Below are 22,140 nucleotides of genomic sequence, written 5' to 3'. Positions count from 1 at the left end.
CAGAACACTGCAGGGGTGTACAATTATGGCCTTCATACTTTCCCATAAAAAGGAGAGGAAATAAGTCTTTGAACAGTACCTTTTATTTCAATGCAAATTAAGCAAAGCTCATCCGTTTGTACTGCACTTTAAACTCCTATCTTGGTTCTTGTTCATGACAGCGAAGCTTTCTCCATGCAGAAGTCCTCAGTGGTGAGTGAAAATCCAAGCACAGTCTTAAGCATGTGTCACTTCCATCTTTATGCACAATTCGTTTTAGCTTTTAATCTCTCATATTTTTATATCTAGCAATTAAAAGGCCTTTTATAAGGAATCGAGTCATTTACATCACAAACTTTATTATGTACACCACTCTTGGGTCAACATTTCACTTGACCCTCCTGCATGTATCATTTTATAAAACAATCTTAAAACGCTTGTAGTCCATCACCTGCAGCTCTCTCCAGCAGAAGCTCCATCAGAAGGTTATGAGTGATACAGTGATCTCAGTGCGCTGATTATGAATAAGTGTGCATTTTCTGTATCTGAAGGAATATAGTTACAGGAAAGAGAGGGAAGTGGTGCCTTAATATAAAACTGTGATAAATGTATACAAGCCAAGATCTACTGTTTATTCTGCTCAGATCTCAGATGCTTCTCTGTTCAAAATAAAAAAAAAAAAAGAAAGAAAGAAAAAAATAAAAATAAAAAATAAAAAAATAGCACTTCAAACACAAGTGGGGCATGTAGAGTGTTGAGAGCATGACTGATCACAGATTATTGTGACAGTGTGCAAATAGATTTTTCTCAGCAATTGCCACTTGACCTATTTACACAATCCAACACCAAACAAAAGCCTGGTAACAATGTGTTCATGTTTGTACTATAATCAATTAGTATTTATGTCCTGCAAATAAGTCTGGAGGTTGTTCTGGCTGACGACGCATCACATCTGCTATCTCATGACGGTCTACCGTCCTTCATACCTGCAAACTTACAAATATTCCCCATCTGAAACAGTCTTACTGTCCAAAATCTTTCCTACACTTATAAAACCACTATATACAAACAGTTGACGTTTAAGGCAAAGGGTTTGACTAAAGCTTAAGAGAACTGAGCTGTAGTTTTCTGCAACAGGTATTTAGTTCTTATTACACAAACGTTTCTGTTCACACTTTCTTTCACCACTTCAAATTTCTTTGAAGTTATTTTTAACTCTTTTTGTGTGTGTGTGTTTCATGTGCTCGAATAACAGAACAAATTATCTTATAGACAGCTAGTAACATTACATTTGTCTTTCCAGAAAACCCCTGGCCTGAAGAGGAAACTTTCCTTAGTTTGCCATCAGGCTGTTCCCACCTGTTTTCACGTTAACGCTTTTCAGCTTTAACTCCAAACATCGGAAATCGTCACCCATTCAGGATTATAAAACATCCCATCCATCCAAACGGATATGCCAATGATCATCAAAGTGCTTACCAATCAATACTCATTTGGTTGTGATTAGTTATGCGGAAAATGCTACCTGTGGTACTGTAAATAATATGTGGGAAATGTTGGTGAGCTAAAATTTTTATGTTGCATAGCAAAATGGAGAAAATATTGTCAGTTAGCTTTTCCGAAAGCTGCCCATCCCTGACAAAAAAAAAAAAAAAAAAAAAAAAAAACAGCTCACGCTAAGCAGCTTATGACTAGCACTGTGGGATATAAAATACCTTTTTCCAAAACATCTGAATCAGATTCATTAGAAAATATAGAATTATATTCGATCTCTCTAAGAAGCAAAAGGACCACTCCATTCTGATCCGTGGAGACACTTATGTTCTTCGCACCTCAGAAAACACAGACTCCGATGCCCAAGTTACTCAAGGGTGTCGTAATTACGTCCACCTTAAACATCATCTCTCTCAAAGACGTCCCACTACTTTCATACAGTCTGATTTTTAAAGAATTTGGCTACGTGCGTATAAGAATCTATATTTGTCTGGCTTAACAATCCAGTTGACCTGGCGAAAAAAAAAATAAAATGGTTAAGTTCTCTGTGGAAAAGAAAAATAAGAGGAACTTTAATCTCAAACACAGGCTAAAAATTTAAAATAATTAAGATGGCAGAACGACAGAAGGAGGTTTTAAAAATCTGGAGGCAAAATGAAAGCAATGATGGGGGGAAAACCAAAACAAAACACCCAAAACAAAAAACGCTGTTGTAAATCCTACAATCCATCACAATGATCCGCTTGTGGCCTGTGAAGACCTCTTTCATCCGCATGTCCGTCTTTGTCATCCACTCTGTTGTGAGAGAAAATGACCGAGTACTTGGCATGATTAGGCAGTTCTGCATCATTTCCTTGAGACCAGTGTTTTTAAATTTATTTCTGTCCAAAGTTTCACCCTCTTCCAGCCATGAGAGGGCTTTAATGTCACCGGAACTCGTAGATGGGCGCGCTGTGTTCAGGAACATGAGTGAGGTTTAGCGACTGGTACCTGAAAAGCAACACACAGAGATGACGTGTCCTTGGATGAGAAAAAGCAGAAATGGTATTGATTCTTGTACAGCTGAAGTAAAGAATGCAGGGGCAGCTGGTATGAACTTTCAAAGGTAAAGAGAAATAAATATAAGGGTTCAATTTTGGCATCCACATCAGCTTATTTGCTGTTATCAAACCTCTTATTTTAGACCTTTGTGGAACCAATCACAACAGCAGCATCAATGTTTGTTAAAAAGAAATACACAAAATGGTATGAAGAAGTGAGGCTGGGGCTGATTTCTTTCGAGCCCAGACTGTAGATTCATGCAGCCTATCAGTGACAGTGAGTGTAACAACCCCTAGATTTGCTCTCCATTTGGTCTGATATTTTTCTGACACATCTGTCATCAGCAGTGATTGAGAAGGTGCTTTGTAGTCTCTATCAAAAACACATCCTCATGTTAGTTCACTAGGTAAAGGTCTAAGAGTACCATTAGTCTACACCTCCTGTTGGGGAGGTTATTAGGTGTGTATATATGCGTGTGATAGTTTCTAATTATGCCACTGATGAGAGCTTGTGATATACTGCACTTCTCTACCCTGATAGTTTCATTATCGTGGTATCGATAGATATTACATTTTAGCCCTCAAAGCAGTTACTATAACCTGGGAATTGTTAAGCATTTCACAGATTTTGATCTATAAATATCTTATTCCTTTATGCACTGCATCTAGCATATTTGTTATTAGCAAACATATTTGTTATTACCAAAGAACAGAAACCCTGTTGACTCAACTTGAAGTAAGAAGTTTAAGAATTGCTATTTCTGTTTTCTGTACACAGCAAAACACTGCTCATGATGATCACGCATACACTACAGATGCAGTAGATAGAGATTATGCTGGGAAAAAAATCCAGTAACATTCCTTTAATATTGCTTCTGTATTTTTGTCTCTGCTTCTGTGAATGTCTGTAATTAGCATTTCAGTTGGTAGCTTCTGCACTTCTATGAATTAAAAATAGAAACATTATTGATCCCGTAAAGGAAATTTCCTTGTTACAGCAGCTAAACAAAGCACAGCACATGCATGAAGAGCAGCTCATACTGATACACAAGCAGCAGCTAAATAAACAAGAACTACATCATCCAATAAATGCAAATTTACCAGATTGAATTTTTAAAAATTATAATCTATGACATAACGCTGATGCATGATGTCATTATGTATTGCACACTAAATGCTGCTCAAGTCGTACGTGTTAAGAAAAAAAGTTGTAACTGTGTTTACATTACTGATAAAACTGATTACATAAATCTTAATCCTTTCCGGTAAAACTGTGCCACCTACAACAGAGTCATCTAGATCACTTCAGGTCTATTTGAAAGCGTACCATTCAGAGCTTCTGTGGTAGTAGAAACCCTCAATGGTGGCTGTGGACTTCTGGAAGCAGATGTAGTAGAAACCAGCAAAGGAAGCTCCACTGATGTCTTTGATTGTGTGGTCTGGGACAAGAAACTGCTCCTACACTCAAGAGAGAGAGAGAGAGAGAGAGAGAGAGAGTTTTTAAGAACACAATCTTCCTGCTTTGTAAGTGGTGCCCAAGAAATTATATTAAAATTGAAATTTGTCTCTCAGTGCAATGTGACTCAAGAACATTCTCCTTTCTGCATTTGCCATTGCACTCCATTGCATGAGACAGAGCGCAATTACTCCCCCTTATTACTATATGGCCGAAAGTTTGCGGACATCTGACCATAACATTCATACAGCATGTGTTTGTTGAACATCCCGTTCCAGATTTAGTCCCAAATTGCTGTTATCCTCCACTCCTCTGGGAAAGCTTTCCACTATATTTTGGAGTGTGGCTGTGGTGATTTGCCCATTAAGCTACAAGAGCATTAGTGAGGTCTGGTACTGATGTTGGGTGAGGAGGCCTGGGAGGCAGTCACCGTTCCAGTTCATCCCAAAAGTGTTCAATGGTGTTGAGGTCAGGGCTCTGTACAGGCCACTCGAGTTCTACCACTCCAACCTTGGCAAACCATGTCTTCATGTGATAATGACAATGTGCACAGGGGCACTGTCATGCTGGAACAGGTTTGTGCCCCTTAGTTCCAGTGAAGGGAAATTGTAATGTTATAGCCTACAAAGACATTCTATACAATTGTGTGCTTCCAAAGTTGTGGCACCAGTTTGGGGAAGAACCACATATGGGTGTGATGGTCAGGTGTCTGCAAACTTTTGGCTACATAGCGTAGCTGTGACCAGTCACATAATCGTATCACATAACGCCATGCACACACCAGAAGCAAGGCATGTTTATAGATGAAAAAAAGGGAGAAACCATGTTGTAATTTTAAAATAACCCAAAATGCCCATTTGTAGTGAAAACCAACAATTTTTAACTAAACAAATTTTTACTATTATGTACTGAATATTAAATTTACAATTATTAAACAAACAAGGACTAAATACATTAGATGAATGAGGAAAGCAAGTCATGGCTGCACACGCCGTCTCTCCCAAAACTTGACAGTGACACGTGACACACAAATTGTGCTCATCAAGACCGGTTTTCTCCCACAAGAGGCTCATGATTTGCTATCGGCAGACAAACATAAGTACTGCCATGACTAATTGTTTAACAGTCGTTAATATTGTTGTTAATATTATAATCATTTCCATTTAACTTCAAAAGGACACCCTTCGCTCTTGGCAAGCTTTATGCCATTTTAAGTATTGACATGTATGGCATTTGGCAGACGCCCTTATCCAGAGCGACTTACAGAACGCTAATGCATTACAAACGCATCAGTAAATCTGTAATTCAAATCTGCCACTTCTCCTCTGACATTATTAAATACTCAGTCAAACTTATTAGCCTTTTTCTCACACCACAAGCCATACAACAGTCTAAACATACTGTACCTTCCATCGCATGAAGACGAAGTCACTGTTCTTGAGTTCTTCGTAGTCAAAGTCGTCCGAGTTAAAGCTTTTTGCATACTGATAAAACGCCTGAAACTTGCCCTGCGGATATTCAAAGCAAACCAGACACGTTAAAATGCAACTCATCAATGCATCATTAAAGGAGTACTTTCATTTTAAGGTTAGTTTTTCAACCTAATCTCTGTCTACTGCATAGTTAGTGTATGCACATATTTCTCAGTACTGACAATAAAAACCTGTTCACTCAAAACACACTTATAATGGAGGAATAAGGGAACGTTTGGCCAGTCCCCCCTAAACATTTTCATAAATTCTTTTGGCAAAGGCAAATTTAGCTTTAAAGAGATGGGACTGCTTTTTTCAGAGGGAACAATTTGTGCTTGTGTTACCAACATAGACATGTAAATACAGAAGTGTTTCAGTTTCTTCCAGTTTCAATTTCAACAGAACAGTTAGTAAAGAAAAGCTGTAGCAACACCTTTATTGTTGTAGGGCAATGTTGGTAGTTTTTCATGTTTATTCACAGAAATCAACATTGCTCTTAGATGTTCATTATAAATGAGCATTGAGTAAACAGGTTTTGTGCTGAAAATAGTTGTGCATGGTAATCTCTCATACACTACTGATGCAGAAGACAGAGATTTAGGTTGAAGAACAGTGGGATATTCCTTAAAGTACAGTGCTACATTAAAGTTAATTTAAAAAAAATTAACAGCCAAATGTTTGGACACACTAGATTACATGAAATACATATTTTTAACTGTCTTAAAGACATTTTGATTACCTTTTGGATAAAAGTTCATGTTTGTGTATAACCATATTACTGAAACCAAATGTATTTTAATTAGTAGTGTTTAGGGGTGTTACAACACACTCCAGTCACGATTCGATTTGATTCACGATACTGGCTCCACAATTCGATTCAATCTGATTCTCAAAATATTTTGAAAAATTATGACTGAAAAGACTCCTTATTTTAAATCTATGGGTTGTGCAGATTGGGACCTCTGGTGTTCAAACAGTTTAACTGCTTTAAGATGCATAATCAATAGAATGCAGATTTCCACAATGTGAATCGCACATTCCAACAATGCACATCATCAATTTTTTTGCACGATCCATCGTTACACCCCTAGTAGTTTTTACTTAAAATTAAATTGTTGCTCCAAACAAACAGCTTTCATTTAGAACTTATGATAAGCAGTGAAGAGCTCAGCCTGTTTGGGAAGTTTAAGAAAAGCCTCCAGGAAAAGCTCCTTCATGAAGCTGGTTGAGAAGAAGAGAAGTGTGTAAAGATTCTTCAGGAATACTCTTAAGCATTTATGATATACAATAGTTTTGATGTGTTTAACACTTTTCTGGGTCACTGCAAAATCCTACGAGTTAATGTTTGCATTATTAGATGTGTCCAAGGTTTTGATTGTAAGTCCCACTTAGTGTAAGTGAGTAAGCATTTAAAGCATGTTTCTGAATCAATATCACAGCTTTCTGTAAGGATTAAATTATCTAATGTGTTTGGCACAAAGAGCAAGATATACAATGCAAAATACTTGTAGCAGTCTCAGGCTATGATAAACCATAAGCACGACTATTTAAACACAGCCACATTTTATAATTTCATGACTCTTCAAAAGGCAAAGTCTAAAACATTAACATTCAGGTTCATTACCCAGTGCTTGCGATCAACATCCTCATCTGCGTCCCACTTCCTGGTTAGAAAGGGACGTTTCTGACTGATGATCTCCCCAGCAAAGAAAGTAGTCAGGGTGGGATATTCCTAAAGAGAGAGAATGATCAGATCTCAAAGACTCAAAACCCATTTACCTAATGTGTGCATATGGGTGAGTACCCTTATGCAAAACATACTGCAAATGTAATTCAAAATGAAATGCAAGTGAAACAACATGGCTGGACAAACCAGGATAAGCAAACTTCCTGTCCGGGCTTTTAGCTTTTATTCGTCGACAAGTAAGTTCAACAACCAGATAAAGAAAATGAATCCTACTACAATCTACAATCATACCCTCCCCGGGAATTAATATACTCCGTTTCCCTTAGTCTGTAATACTGCACTTAACTAGCTCACCATATGATACATTACCTTAGCTACCACTTCTTAGTCTAGTCCGTGCAACCAAAATATGAAGTGAGCAAGTTTTATTTTCCTGGTGGGCTAGCTAACAAATTTATCAATATGACCAGTTGGACAAAATCTGATTCCCCCCGAAATGCATGGAAACAGCACAATGCAATGCCATATACTCATTAACTGTACCTATTACTGCTCTCTATCAATTACTAGCAAGCAGAGAAAAGACAAAAGAAAAAAATAAGCCTCCATAGACCTCTTCAGATAATATCCATTTTTAGACTTCTTTAGATTTCTCTGCACTGGCATCTACTGTTTATGCACTTGCGTTTTGAATTGGTCCTTTTTGGTTATTTAACTACATCAGGACTAATCTCTAGTCTAAAGAGGTTCCATCACGTATCTTTTTTCGATTTTCCCCTCTAGGAAAACCCTTAAAGGTTCTGTGTAGAGCCCTTCAACATGAAACATTTCCTCACTCCTAACCAGTACACATGAGAAATTATAGCAGGGTGTACAGCCGCCAGCACAAATACAACACTTACTTTGACAAAAAGATGATTATGATAGAGAATAGATGCAGCACTCTGCCAAACCTCTGTGTCCCCTCATATAAAACATTTTAGATCTGCTACTGGACAGCAGCATCCAACATATCTCATACATAAGAGTCGGAAAATATATCCTGTGCTGGTGAGGATGCCTGGATTTGTCGGCCATTCTAACTGCCACATTTATAAAAGCAGACATTAACTCAGAAACCACGTGTTATTAGGATGTGAAAGTCGCCTCACCTCAGTCAGCCCCTTGATCTTGAGATATCCGCACAGGTACGAGTCCTCCATCGTTACATGCTAGAAATAAGAGGGAAAAAAACAAAAAACAAATAAAGGCATCTATGGCTACAATCACAATGCAATGCACAGTCATTAATTTGGGATTTTTACGCTGTTCACATGATTTTTTCCATGTGACTTATATCCGCCACCAGTCTGAACCACATTCACAAAACTATGTCAGCAATTGCTTAGACAGAAGAAAACAAAAAAAAATCAAGCGAAATGAGAAGCAAGCTACTTTGCTTTTTTTGGTTTTAATGAGTGTAGTTTTGGATAGTTGAGATAGATAAATAGATACATTGATTTTATATATAATTTGATATAATATCTCGTATATACACACACACACACACACACACACATATATATACACACTGTATACACTGTATATACAGTGTGATATATATACAGTGTGTGTGTGCGCATATACACAGGGTCCCAAAAGTCTCCATACATAGAGAAAATTAACACTTCTTAGCAAAATGTCTTCCAAAATTTTTCATACTTAGTTTATATGTATATTTTTTTCAGATAGCCTTTAAGAATGTCTTTGACAAAAGAGGAACTTATTGAAATCATTCTCATGGCTGGATCGGGAAGCTGTCACAAGGTTGCGATGGACTTTAACAAGAAAGATGGCAAGCACATCACACACGACACTGCTGCCAAACTGGGAGCCAAAGTTGGAAAGACTCCGTGTGTCTTCACAAAGAAACGGCAATCATGTAGTTACATTTGGCTAAAGTGTTGATTTTCCCAATGTATGGAGATTTTTGGGACATCCCAAAAGTGTACGTATATATCTCCATGCATACAAACAAACGGCAACTTAAAAAAAATCATAAATTTACAAAAAATTGCTCTGCTATTTTGTGGCTCAGCAATGTAAACAAAGATTACACAGATTACAACCAAAAAAGGGGGTTGAAGCTGATAGTGAAATTATGACAGACTTCGAGTGGAAACATAAAGGTTGTGTTCATTCTGATCTGACTGAGGTTACACTGCTCCATATGAGATATGCACTGGATTTTAATACTTCATAAAAAAAGGGGGTGCCAAATTGTTGTTTTTTTGCTGCTCACTTCGTAATGAACAAAATCTGAATCATATGAGTAAACAATTCAGATTTGCTGTGACTTTTATCTGCAGTATCAGTGTAAACACAGTGACCCAAATCAGAATAAAACATGCTAAACTGAGTCTGGGGCACAAGTGTGTGTGTGTGTGAATGAGAGAGAGAGAGAGAGAGAGAGAGAGAGAGATGGTGTTCAGACTGTGATGAAAAAACCTGCTACATGATGGAAAACTAGTTGATTTGGGTCACTTGTGCCTGCAGTGTGAATGAAGCCTATTGCACTAATCACGCAGCTACTTGGCACAATTTCTCACTTTCGTCATGAAGCACAAATGTGAGCCAAAGCGATAACATGCCTAAAACACGTCACTTGTGTAATCGGCCATGTTTAATGAAGTAACGTTAACATCTGACCTGGTTCAAATCCATCGTGTTCAGAAAGCGTGTCTGTCTCCTGACACTCAGCTCAGTGTCTCAGTCACAACACGGAGCATTAGCTACCAGCCTGGGCTCTAATGTAGTAGTCAGCTAACTAGCATGAACTGTTAGTTAACCAGCTAGTTAAAGGTTTAAATGATTGCCGAAACTAGCTAGCTCACTAATGTGAGGAATGTCAGATGTCAGCTGCTAACAAGTGGCGCGCTAAACTACCTGCGTTTCATGGCTACGAAATAAAACTAGCCAGATAACCCGAGCGTAGCGAAGCAGGTTAGAGGACAAGCGAAGTAATAAGTGAGCCACAGTTACCTGAAGAACCACTTCGACGTCGTAAGAGTTGCCTTTGCTCTTCTGGTGGCCGCGGAACTGCGAGCCGCTGTACAGGAGCGAGGTGGCCACGCCGGGCTGCTGCGTGTTGATCGGGGGCGGCGGAATGAGAGAGGCCGAGGACACGCAGGCCGCTGCTGAAAAGGGACAGCTCTCAGTACGGACCGGCATGGTTTTTTTCTTTTTTTTCTTTTTGTTCGCTTCGGCGGGGTAAACCCCGACTCAGAGTCACGAATCAAATTCAACAAGATACAGGAAACCGACACATGAGGCGGTGTGGTGTGTTAATTCACACAGCGCTCCTCCGCTCCTGGCAGACGCACCTTCACACGTTCGGCATCTATGAAGGAATGGGGTCGTTAAAAAGCAACATTTCTCCTGATTGGATGGCGGAGTGTCACGTGTTAGAGGAACGCAACGCTGATTCGCCGTTTGAAGAACGGTGTGATGGGAGTTGTAGTTTGAGAGAAGTGCAGAGCCCATAGAATACTAAGGACTGTACATATTAATATAATCCGTATATAAAAACCACAGGATAATGCCGGATAAAGGATAAAGTTGAGTAAAAACTATTTGAGTATGACAGGTTCAAGCAGCTTGGGGTTAGGGTATGACCCGGTACTGAGCGCTGTCTTTAGCCAGCAGAACGTTTCTCCAGAATTTGCATTTTCTTATTTCTTTTTCTTTTATTTTAGTAACTACAAACTAACCTTCTGGAAACGTTCCTCTAACATTCTTTCACAGTCTCAAGTTCGCCAAATGTGTATTATTTTGTAACTACAGCCAGGTTTCTATCAGTACAGTAACAGGTTTGTATAGGAATGGTTCAGAGACTGTTCCCATAATGTTAGGGGAACGTTCTCCAAACCATCCCGGCTTACTGTAATGTTATTCAAATGTTATGGGAACGTTAGGTGAACGTTCTCAACAAAACGCGAACGTTATATTTCTGTAAAAGAAAACATTAATGGAAAACCAAACGGAAACTAAAAGATAAGTCCTCAGAACATTATGAGAACCAAAAAGAAACATTTCCACAATGTTCTGGAAATGTTTTAAATGTGTATCTTTGCCAGAGGAGAATCATAGTGATATAATTTTTCATTTCCAAAAACTGACAAAAAAAGGAATAGTGAAAACTTAAGGCATGCTGTAGCTCGGCTATTTGCACAGAAACGTTGATCAAATTTCCATGATTTCAGTGTTGAACTTCATTTAACTCTACATATCATTTTAACGGACGTGTTCCTTAATTGTTGGCACCCATGAAAGAAATCTGAAATCCTGATTTAGCTGCTAGTTCCAGCGAAAATACTCCATTTTAATTCAGGAATATGCTTAGCTTGGCTAGCAGGGTTACCCTATAGATGTACTAAAACTGCCAGTTAGTGAGCTAGCTAGCCAGGCTACTAATGTGAGAGTCTAAAGCAGTCAAGAGATGTTGTGGTGTTCGTGTTGTCATTTCTGAAAGTTATACCACAACAGAAATATTAAGTGATGTCACATGAATCCCACAAGAGATCTGAGACATGTCTGTGTATGTCTATTCCTTGCAATACCTATCACTCCCTGTAGGTGGCAGGATTGCACAGCAAGAAGGACAACATTTCATCTAGTAATATACAGTAGAGTGATAAAGGACATGGGCTCTTAAAAAAATCAATCAATCAATCAAAAAATCATAAATAAATAAATAAACAAATCCAAAGAAAATATATTCCAACTTTTCACACATTTCCATTATTGTTTTTATTCTCAATTTAAACCCACAAAACCCATTATATTAATAGCACTTATCCTAGTTTAAAACTTGCAGTTAGATTTAAGCTGATATTATTTACGCTTGTTTTGTTTAAACTTGTTTTTCTATTTTTTATTAGACTAGACTTTAGGATAGAACATTTTAAACCCATTTCATTCAAGTGACCCACCAATAAGGCTAATATCATCCGTTCAGCTTGTGTAAATAAAAGCAATGGGAAACAGAAAGCAGTGTTGATTCACTGAAGACTGGACAAGTAGCATTCAGATGGAGCAGAGAGGAAAAAGACACGAAAACATAAAGTCCTCCAAGAGACATTTAATAATAATAATAACAATAATAATAATAGAAATAACAGACACTTTTAAGTAACTTCAAGTGCAGGTCAGTTTGATCTGCAAACACGTACCTAACACTATGTAATGATGGCCCATGCCTACATGATTTTCTGCATTGAGCTGCTGCCTCATGATTGGCTGATTAGATATTTGCATGAATGAGCAGATGTACAGAGGTTCCTAAGAAACTGGTTAGTGAGTGTACAGTAGGTGGTCCGTGGTCTCAAAATGCATTGGCCTGGGTGGGTGTGAGACTCCCAGCCTGATTTTTTGTCCCAGTCCTGCTCTGCTCCTACTACTGGAAATCAGGCAACAGTGTCTCCTCCAGCTGGTCCCAAGTATAATCAACATATTTATGGATTTCTGAGATGCGTTTGCGATTCCTTTTAACCTCGTCATCATGTATCTGTTAACACAAAAATGTCTTTTATATTGGAGTTCACACGTTTGTTCAAAAAAAAAAAACAATCTCAGAAGAATTGTAGAGCAGATCTCTTGATCTCATGTGCACTGTACTATAACACATTGTAATACGTCCTTCACCAGAGAACTGCCTAAGTTAAATGCTTAATAGGTTCTGACTCTCTCCTACCGACTTCATTAGTGCACTCTTCCAGCCGTTGAGCTGTGTCAAGAGCTCATCTTCTCTGTTGTCAATCTTCAGCAGGTGCGTGTCATGTGACGCGTTGACTGTGCTGATCATCGTGTCTTTGTCCACAAAGAGCTAGACGACAGCACTGAGCAGTGAGACCAGACGCCTTCTCTAAAGATGTGATATTGTTCTGTAATAATACCTCTATCTAGAAGCTGATTACACTCATAATTGTATGTTGTTCTACTAACCAAGTGCACGTCATCAGGCAAGTCCTCCTCCAGCTCATTCTTAGCCACTCTGTCCAGTGTTGCCACAGCAATGTCGAGCACTTTCTCATGATGGTGGTTCTCCAGATCTCGACACTGAGCAAATGTGCAACAGAGTTAAAGAAGCCGCATTTGTTAATGATTGTCACTGAAGTGAGATCTCTGCTGGACATTTTTTGTTAAAAGGATATATGCTTTGCACATATTCGGCAAACCCTCCAACCATGTCTGTGATGTTTCTCTCAAAGTCTTTAATGATGTCCTGAGAAAAGAGAGTTACATACAATTATATTTACAGTTAAATGAATATATGAAGCAGAAGTAACTGAAGATTTAGTGTTGTTAAGGTGAACATGCAGCACCAAATCAGCAAACTGACAACTCTAACAATTTTTTTATTTCTTAAAAAATGACACATTGTACTTTTTTTTAATATCAATTTATCAGTTTATATTTAGATGTGTGGAACATCTGTGAAACAGGTTAGTTCCTCTTATCATTATTACATGATAGCAACAAAAAAATAACTTTTTACAGAAAAACCATAACCATCCACAACAAAGCAGTGACACTGGAGACTCCGTCCAAAAATTGTTAAATAAACGTCTTCTCACAAAAAACCTCACCTATGGAATGTCTGCAAGTCCCTGTAACTTATCTGTTACTACAGAAATGATAACATATTAAAACAAGCACATTAATATATACTCGTGATTTGCCTTGCAGCTGGCACTACTGTCTGAGCTATGCTATTATAGAAAATTAATCAACACCCTCTGACCAATCAGAATTGAGAATTCAACAGCACTGTTGTATAATGTATTATCACAGTCAAAATGAGAGATTTTTGTTGGGGTTGGTTTTTAATTATATTTACATATTATCTCGTATTTTACACATTATCTCATCATTGACAGAGATGTTAAATTCTGCAGCCACAGTATAAGAACATTAAGTTACAAGGTGGTTGCAGGCATGTGGTTTTTCTAATGATCTGTGAATGTGGAATAGAGCAGCTCACACAAGTGCACTTCTCATCCAGCAGAGGTTGCACTGACATGAGGGATCTGGTCATTGATTATTCATGTAAGCAAAACCATTTTGCTTATGTTTCTGATCTGGTAAAACAGATCATAAACCCAAGCCGACATATATATATAGACACACATATACATATATATGGCTAAAAGAATGTGGACACCTGACCATCACACCCACGTGTGCTTCTGGAACATCCCGTTCCAGATTTAGTCCCCCTTTGTTGTTATAATAACCTCCACTCTTCTGAGAAGGCTTTCCTCTAGATTTTGGAGTGTGGCTGGGGGATTTGCTCATTCAGCCACAAGAGTATTAGTGAAGTCAGGCACTGATGTTGGACGAGGAGGTCTGTGGTGCGTTCCAATTCATCCCAAAGGTGTTCAGTGTGGTTGAGGTCACTGCTCTGTGCAGGCCACTTGATTTCTTCCACACCATCCATGTCATTATGGACATCGCTTTGTGTACAGGGCACTGTCATGCTGGAACAGGTTTGGGCCTCTTAATTCCAGTTAAGCGAAATCTTACTGCTACAGCATACAAAGACATTCTATACAACTGGTGTGCTTCCACTTTTGGGGCAACAGTTTGGGAAAGGCCCACATATGAGTGTGATGTTCAGGTGCATACAGTGTATTTACTGGTATATCGGTAGTAGCTTGTGCACCATACCTCTAACTGTGCCACTAGTTGCAGCTCCAGAGTCAGGAGAGTGTCACGAATCTGCATGATCTCATTTCTGACTCTGACCTTTAACAAACTGTGGTCTGCTGCCTGCTGCATCTCAGCCATCACCTACAACAGATCCAAATAGTATTTGGGTTATTTATGTGAGTGGCATTAAAAGCAATTACAGAGTGTCTGCTGTCTGCCTATAGCTGAGGCTACAAGTTGAAAAGAAAAACACCTGTCTCCTGGCTCTCTCAAAGTCAGCCACTATTTGAGCTCCTCTCTGCTGATTGTCAGCCATGGCCTTTTGGAAACAAGTGAAGAAGCATTCTACCTCATTCTGCCTTTGTGTGTGCTGTGTTAAACCTGCTTCAAAAATCTGCATACATAATGCCTCCAACTGTGTCCGGTATGTTTCAATGCAGTTAAGGTAGATGCAATGTGGAATACTGTCTTTAAAGGAGCCATTTGTAATATTTACAGCCCTTTGTGTGCTTCATCTGTGCTTCTGTGCATCCTTCCTTCGAGGTGAAATAGAATCTTAGTTTCAAATTAATCCCCTTTCAAACTGACCCACCCAATGATGTGTGCCTAATGAATTGCCTTTTAAGCCAAGCTGGAACTTGGAATTACATAATTTTCGACCTCTGTGCGTTCGAACTACAATAAGGGAAAAGCCACGGATGCTTCCATGTTTGTCTTTTCTTAGCAAAAATCTAGCAAGCTAACTGTGATGAGTGATGTATATTAGCAAATTGTAGCGAACTCTATAGTCAATATTATAGATTTAACAACTTTATATGTCTGCATGTTGATTAATCTAAAGCAAATACTTGTATATACTGTACAGTATAACTGATCTAAAGGTAAGAAGTGCTGCTGATGTTGTGAGCATCCATGGTGCGTTGACATGCTGAACTCTGGGTTGAAGGGAACTCCCTGACGTTCCGAGTTGTAGTTCCGTGTTAAGAGAGTGGAATTTCAACTCAGAACATCGGGGAGGTCTCCTCAACCCAGAGTTCAGCATGTCAAATCATGCTTTTCCTCGTCGGAAGTCAGAAACTGGCCCAGAGAAATTAAGCTGTGTTTATATGTATATCATTATTCTGAGTATGATGACAGCATAATGAGGAAGTAAAATGCAAAGTAAGGATATGATTCCAGTAGTGTAGCAACTTCAGGAAGGTGTGCCAACTTAGACGCCTCAACATCATCCGCAAACATGCTGTCAAATAGATGAGACCCGTTCAAATATTCCACAAATGCATCCTACAACACACAAATTAGAAGAAAATGCTATCATTAGTAAGCTGTTGTTCAGTAAACAGCATTAACGCCATTATATCAACCACAGACACTCTGTTGATGACAAGAAAATTTTAGCATCTTTAGCCTAATCTGTGCTAAGCTAGCTATTGCAATATGAACAATATCATCATTGTTATGCTGTAATTGGACAACTTTAGTTACTGTTAAATAAATACAAACTAGCTTACTAGAAGTTACTTGGAGAAACTAGCATTAACTTGCAGTTACCTGGAGTGTATGGTTAGCCAGCTTAACTAATATTACTGATGATCAAACTTGAGTAGTATGGCATACTTTAATGTTTAACATCTGTTGAATACATGACACAATATGAGGAAATGTAAACTGAGAGTCAGATACTCAAATTTAACCAGTTATTAGGCTATCTGGGATGGCAGGAGGACATGGGAGCTTTGCAAATTTTATATTCACAGACCCTAGTATTTGTAAAGGAAGTAAATAAATTGGGACGTTTGAGATGTTTGACATTTTTAGACTGAGACACCCTGGTCAGTGTGAGGAGAATAAAAACTGTGGAGGCAGGCTGACAGACAGAGAGAGAGAGAGAGAGAGAGAGAGAGAGAAAAAGAGTAAAATTATTTTAAGCTGTCCAGACATTTCAGCTTGCCTAGTGTCTTAACTGATCTAACACACACACACACACACACACACACACACACACACACAAGCTCAGCAGGACGCAGTTGGGGGAAATTGGCATTGCTCTACACCACAGGCTCTCACCCTGCTCAGCATGTTGCGCCTCACTGCAAGACACACAGTGTATAAATAGACCAACGTTAATCGCACATAGGTGTACGCTCATTCAGGAAATTACCCACTCCTTCTCCAAGCCCTCCATTCACAAGCGCTGCTAGACCACACCCCGTCACCTTTTAATATTAATATTAACAAATGAAATATTTTTACTTTAAGGATTGTCACCTTATGCAGCTGAAGATCTTGTTCCTTATTTTTCTGAGCCTCTGTTGCCTTTTGCTCCTGCAGTTCATTGTGTTTTATCTTCTCAATTGCACTCTGATACTGGTACTGTGCCTTTTCTCGCTTTGGGAAGAACGGAGATCAAAGTGGAAAAAACATTTCAGACAATACTCAATGTAATCATTATTATACTTCCTGTGTAGTATAATTACTATATAAAATTATACCGCAGTACTATTTAATTCTTAATTCTGATAGGTTGGAAAGTGTTGATTAATTTTCAATAAGAGTAGCTCTGTCAGTAGTGCCAGCTGCAAGCCAAATCACAAGTATATATTAATAAAATATTTATAAAATATAATATATTTATAAAATATAATAATAAAAACATGTACAGTACTGTGCAAAAGTCTTAGGCACATGCAAAGAAATGCAGTAGAGCAAAGATGGCTTCAAAAATAATTAAATTAAATGTTTCTATGTTTAGAAAATACTATAAAGGGTAGTAAACAGTAATAAATGAAACAAAGTCAATATTTAGTGTGAAGATCCTTCGCTTTAAAAAAAAAATAGTAGTCTCAGGTACAATTTGTGCAGTTTTATAAGGAAATTAAGTTGTAAGTTTTACTGAGAATCTCACAGACCCAGCCACAGTTCTTCTGGAGACTTTGACTGTTGCACTGTGCAGCAAAACCCAGCAGCCATCATTATGGTTTTGTCTGGAAAGTGGTCTCTTACGTTATACGCAGCTTTCTTTACTGATATACAAACATTTTTCTGTAACATTTAATTTTGTGCTGGAAAACTAATGTTTGAAAATCAAAAATGTTTTTTTACTGACTATAATGTAGACGTCATAAAATAAAAATCTATAACAAAGTTTGTACAAAATAAATAGGGTGCCTAAGACTTTTGCACAGTACTATATGTGTAGATGTGGTGAGGTTCTCTGTGACGAGACATTTATTTAGCATTTTTTGGAAGTGCTTTGTAACGGTTAGAGGTGACTCTTTTCCTTTAAGTTTTCTGACAGGAAACTTCAGGATAGAAGACTATAGACTTCATAGTTTCTCGTGGAAGTTGATGAGGGAATGTCTGTTTATAGCTGCTTTAACGCAAATGATAACAGGAACTAACTTGTTTCGCATCTGTTCTACAACGTTAAACGTAACTTTAAACCGATTAAAAAGCATGACATGATGTACTTTCATAAATAAATATGTAATCGTTGTCAATTTGCTATGGTATAAGAGGAATAAAATACTTCGGCACGTGTCATGTTAATGGCGTTACATGTTGATTACTGTCCTATAACAACATGTCCTGTCATGTTTCTTTTTTATTTCTTACAAAAGATATAGCATTAATGGTATGGTGTAGTATAACACAGAGTATAACCACATTTATTGTTTTCTACACTTTAGCAGAATGTACATGTTTTTACTGAATAAAATGACGACCAAGGACATCCTCAAGAGTAGATATTTTCTGGAGCGTAGATTCTCATAGATACTTTAGTGCACTTTGTTTTCTTCTGACTGACTCTGACTGACTCATTAACTGACTGTCGTGTACTCATTAAGTAAGCTTCTAACTCACAGTTTGTTCATCTAGTAGCCTGTAGTCGAGGTAAACCAGGTCTGACAGGTACGCAGCCACAAAAAATTTGTAGTTTTCGTCTTTGCAGACTGGATTTCCAGAAAGGTCAAGTGTGCGCAGGTTCTGAAACTTTCTTAAGTATATTACCTAAAACAGAGTGGGGATGAGAGTGAATATTATACCTGGCATGCACAATAGTACTTATAGGGTTTTATGTGGATGTAACATATTTTTTATTCACTAATCAATTTTGATTGTATAGCACTTTTAACAATAGACATTGTACAAGGCAGCATTTCTTAGAAGGAACAAATCTACAGTATCCAGGTGAAACTATCCACGTATGCATATACATTCCCATTTCATATATTCAAATTACTGATTACTGTATTGAGAAACTGTGTTTTGAATATATGAAATTGGAATAAAAAATAATGTAGTTCTTGTGTTATAATCTATGCAATCAAATTTGTATTATTTTAACTATTCAAAGCTTTCGGACTTACATTGTCAAGCTGCGAGATTAAATTGTTACCAAGTGAGACGATATGCAGGTTTTGCAGTGCATCCATGTTCTCTATTACAGAAATGCGATTGTTGAACAAACTCAGGTCCTGAAGTTTCACGAGTGTATCCAACCCTTCAATCACCTCAATGTTATTGAAGGACAAGTCTAAGACAACAGTAGAAGAACAGATAACACTGCTTGTGTGATTAAGAGTGTCAAATCGGAACTTTTAAACATATAAGAATATTTCAACAGTCTGAAAAAAAGAGCTGAACTCACCAAGCCATACCAGGTTAGTGAGCTTTTCTAATCCTTGAATCTTCTCAATGATATTATTGTCGAGTTGAAGCTTGGTTAGAGACGTGAACTGCCATAGATGGTCTATCTTTAAGATGTCTGAAGAAACACATACAGTCATCATACAGGCCAAAAATGGTATATGAAACAGAACATACAGCAGAACTGACAATGTGAAAATGGGCATCAATATGATAAACTCTTACTTCTGTAGTCCAGGCACAGTTGAGTCACTTTGTCGTACTTTAAGCCCTCTGCTTTGGCTATAAGTCCAGCCTGCTCTTGAGGTCCCTGCTCCTCGACTGCCTTTTGCAGCATTTCCTCATCAATTACACTGGATTCTTTTATATCATATAGTCTGCTCATTTTGACAATGCTGCCAAAGTGTGACACATATTAATAACCTGGTTACTACACAGTATACACACATCTTCTTATAGTTAACATATTTCCACATAGTTCTCATAAAACACCCTAAAAATCTGTCTTGTGAGTCCAAATGTTGAGTCCAAGATCATCTTATTTTGGCCCACAACTGAGTCGTTTCAAAAAGCTGATGATTATTAAAGGATGTGTGTTTGGTGGCGGCCTGGGAAAACTCTTCACATGGTCAAATTTTCACATTTTCTACTAATGAAGGCTACAGGTTCTTTCTAAACTGAAATGTTTCTCTTTTCTGAAATGTTTCTCATCTCCATTCCAATTCCAGTGAAAGATGCCTTACCTCTACATTTATAACCTGATCTATGTGTGGAAAAACAACATCAATGCCAAATTTGTAAAGAATTATAAGTTTAAAAAGGGGAATAATTTCTCACTTTGATTATCAGAATCATTCACATCTGTCTCTGTCTCATCACCTGAGGTAAAAGTCACTCACGACATTTTGTTGACTAAATTTCTTGTCTTATTATTAGGTTATTAGGTCATTTAAACATTTTTAAAGTTGGTCTGCTGTCATCTGTACAAAGCGCTGTGTGTAAGCGCTCTTCTCTGTTTTCGTGTTGACGTATAAGTGCAGGAGCAGCCGTGACATTTGGACAGCCAGTGTTTACTTACAAACTCAACTGATTAGACTTATATCCATTTTGCAATGGCAGGTAACTATCCAAAAACTTAATCAAAGCATGACAGTCACTGTGTGAGGAGATCACACTTAGCTAGCAAGGTTTTAGACCTCTTTAGGCAGACTGACTGTTATTAATCACAGCGTTTTATAAATCAGCTCCTTATTCGACATGATCTTTGCAGGCAAACAACCAAGACAAAGTAAAGAAAAACTCACTTTTGTTCAAACCCAGATTTTTTCTTTTTTTTTTGGGCTGCTTTCCAGAATTCATCTGCAGCAACATCCCACACGTTTTTCCAGACAACCACATATTTAATACAAATAATAATAGAATAATTACTACAGTGTGCTTATAATATAATAAAAGTGCATTCTACCGGCTGTTGAAATCTCGCCTCACACAAATAATGTAAAAAACTAGGTTCGCATGAGATAATTTATTGTTAGTAATTATACATTAGCTCTGGAGAATATTTCTTCCGAAAGTAACAGAACAGTTCACTGTACATATATTACATATATTACAACTTGTTCAAGGATAATGTTCAGGACAAAGAGTATACCAAAGCGTATAACCAGACTTATTGTTTTTCACTTATTGTGTCATGTTAATGGCATTACATGTTGATTACTGTCCTATAACAACATGTCCTGTCATGTTTCTTTTTTATTTCTTACATAAGATATAGCATTAGTTGTATGGTGTACTATAACAGAGTATAACCACACTCATTGTTTTCAACACTTTAGCAGAATGTACATGTTTTTACTGAATAAAATGACAACCAAGGACATCCTCAAGAGTAGATATTTTCTGGAGCGTAGATTCTCATAGATACTTTAGTGCACTTTGTTTTGTGCAATCTGACTGACTCATAAGTCATGTACTCATTACATAAGTTACTAACTCACAGTTTGTTCATCTAGTCACCTGCAGCTGAGGTAAACCAGGTCTGACAGGTACGCAGCCACAAAAAATTTGTGAGTTTTGGAGTTTTCATCTCTGCAGAATTTTTTATTACATTATTTCCAGCAATAATATAATAAAAGTGTATTCTACAGGCTGCTGAAATTTTATAAGACCCTCACCCTACACAAATAATATAAACAAACACTAGGTTTGTATGAGATACTTTATTATTAGTAATTACAGAGTCACTGATAAATATGTAAATAAATAGATAATTGCTGTGAATAGTTTGTTTGCCAGAACTGACACAAACTTGTGTCTTTTCAATTAAATTCACAATCCTTTGTAGATTTTTTTTTTTTTTTTGCACTTCCTCTATTACTACACACCTTTTAGTAATGGAATATTATAAATATTTCACTTTCAGCTTTTATTTTAATGACGTTATTTTCATTTTCATGAATATTTGATGATATCTGATGCATTTGATGATATCTGATGATATCTTGGGCCATTCTCTGGCTTACTTTAAAGCGAGTGCAGTGCAATAGAGAAAGCAGTGAACTCGCTCTTCTAGCTCTCTAACCCAGAATTAGTACTTTAGTAACCAGCAATACACTCACAATACCATAAATATATTTTAAATAAGAAATGTCACTAAATAAAAGTAAAAGG

At 37.6% G+C, this 22,140-nt stretch overlaps 2 protein-coding genes across 2 annotated transcripts; both read right to left on the bottom strand.

Annotated features, from left to right (window-relative positions):
- Positions 1-313: 313 nt before the first annotated feature.
- Positions 314-10,531, bottom strand: gid4 (GID complex subunit 4 homolog). The gene is made up of 6 exons (XM_026917293.3): positions 10,150-10,531; positions 8,280-8,339; positions 7,066-7,173; positions 5,376-5,477; positions 3,841-3,971; positions 314-2,463 (listed from the first exon to the last, which is right to left on the bottom strand). The coding sequence occupies exons 1-6, from the start codon at positions 10,336-10,338 to the stop codon at positions 2,400-2,402; spliced, it is 654 nt and encodes a 217-aa protein (XP_026773094.1). The 5' UTR covers positions 10,339-10,531; the 3' UTR covers positions 314-2,399.
- A 1,327-nt stretch (positions 10,532-11,858) lies between these two features.
- Positions 11,859-22,140, bottom strand: drc3 (dynein regulatory complex subunit 3). The gene is made up of 13 exons (XM_034310142.2): positions 20,772-22,140; positions 19,693-19,862; positions 19,469-19,585; positions 19,188-19,354; positions 18,682-18,828; positions 17,086-17,205; positions 15,989-16,101; positions 15,071-15,245; positions 14,836-14,958; positions 13,320-13,390; positions 13,111-13,234; positions 12,860-12,991; positions 11,859-12,673 (listed from the first exon to the last, which is right to left on the bottom strand). The coding sequence occupies exons 2-13, from the start codon at positions 19,850-19,852 to the stop codon at positions 12,563-12,565; spliced, it is 1,560 nt and encodes a 519-aa protein (XP_034166033.2). The 5' UTR covers positions 19,853-19,862; positions 20,772-22,140; the 3' UTR covers positions 11,859-12,562.

Source organism: Pangasianodon hypophthalmus, chromosome 13 (assembly GCF_027358585.1).
Source record: "Pangasianodon hypophthalmus isolate fPanHyp1 chromosome 13, fPanHyp1.pri, whole genome shotgun sequence".
Taxonomy (NCBI): Eukaryota; Metazoa; Chordata; class Actinopteri; order Siluriformes; family Pangasiidae; genus Pangasianodon; species Pangasianodon hypophthalmus.
The sequence above is the reverse complement of the archived record's forward strand: the minus strand, read 5'-3'. Positions and strand labels throughout refer to the sequence as shown.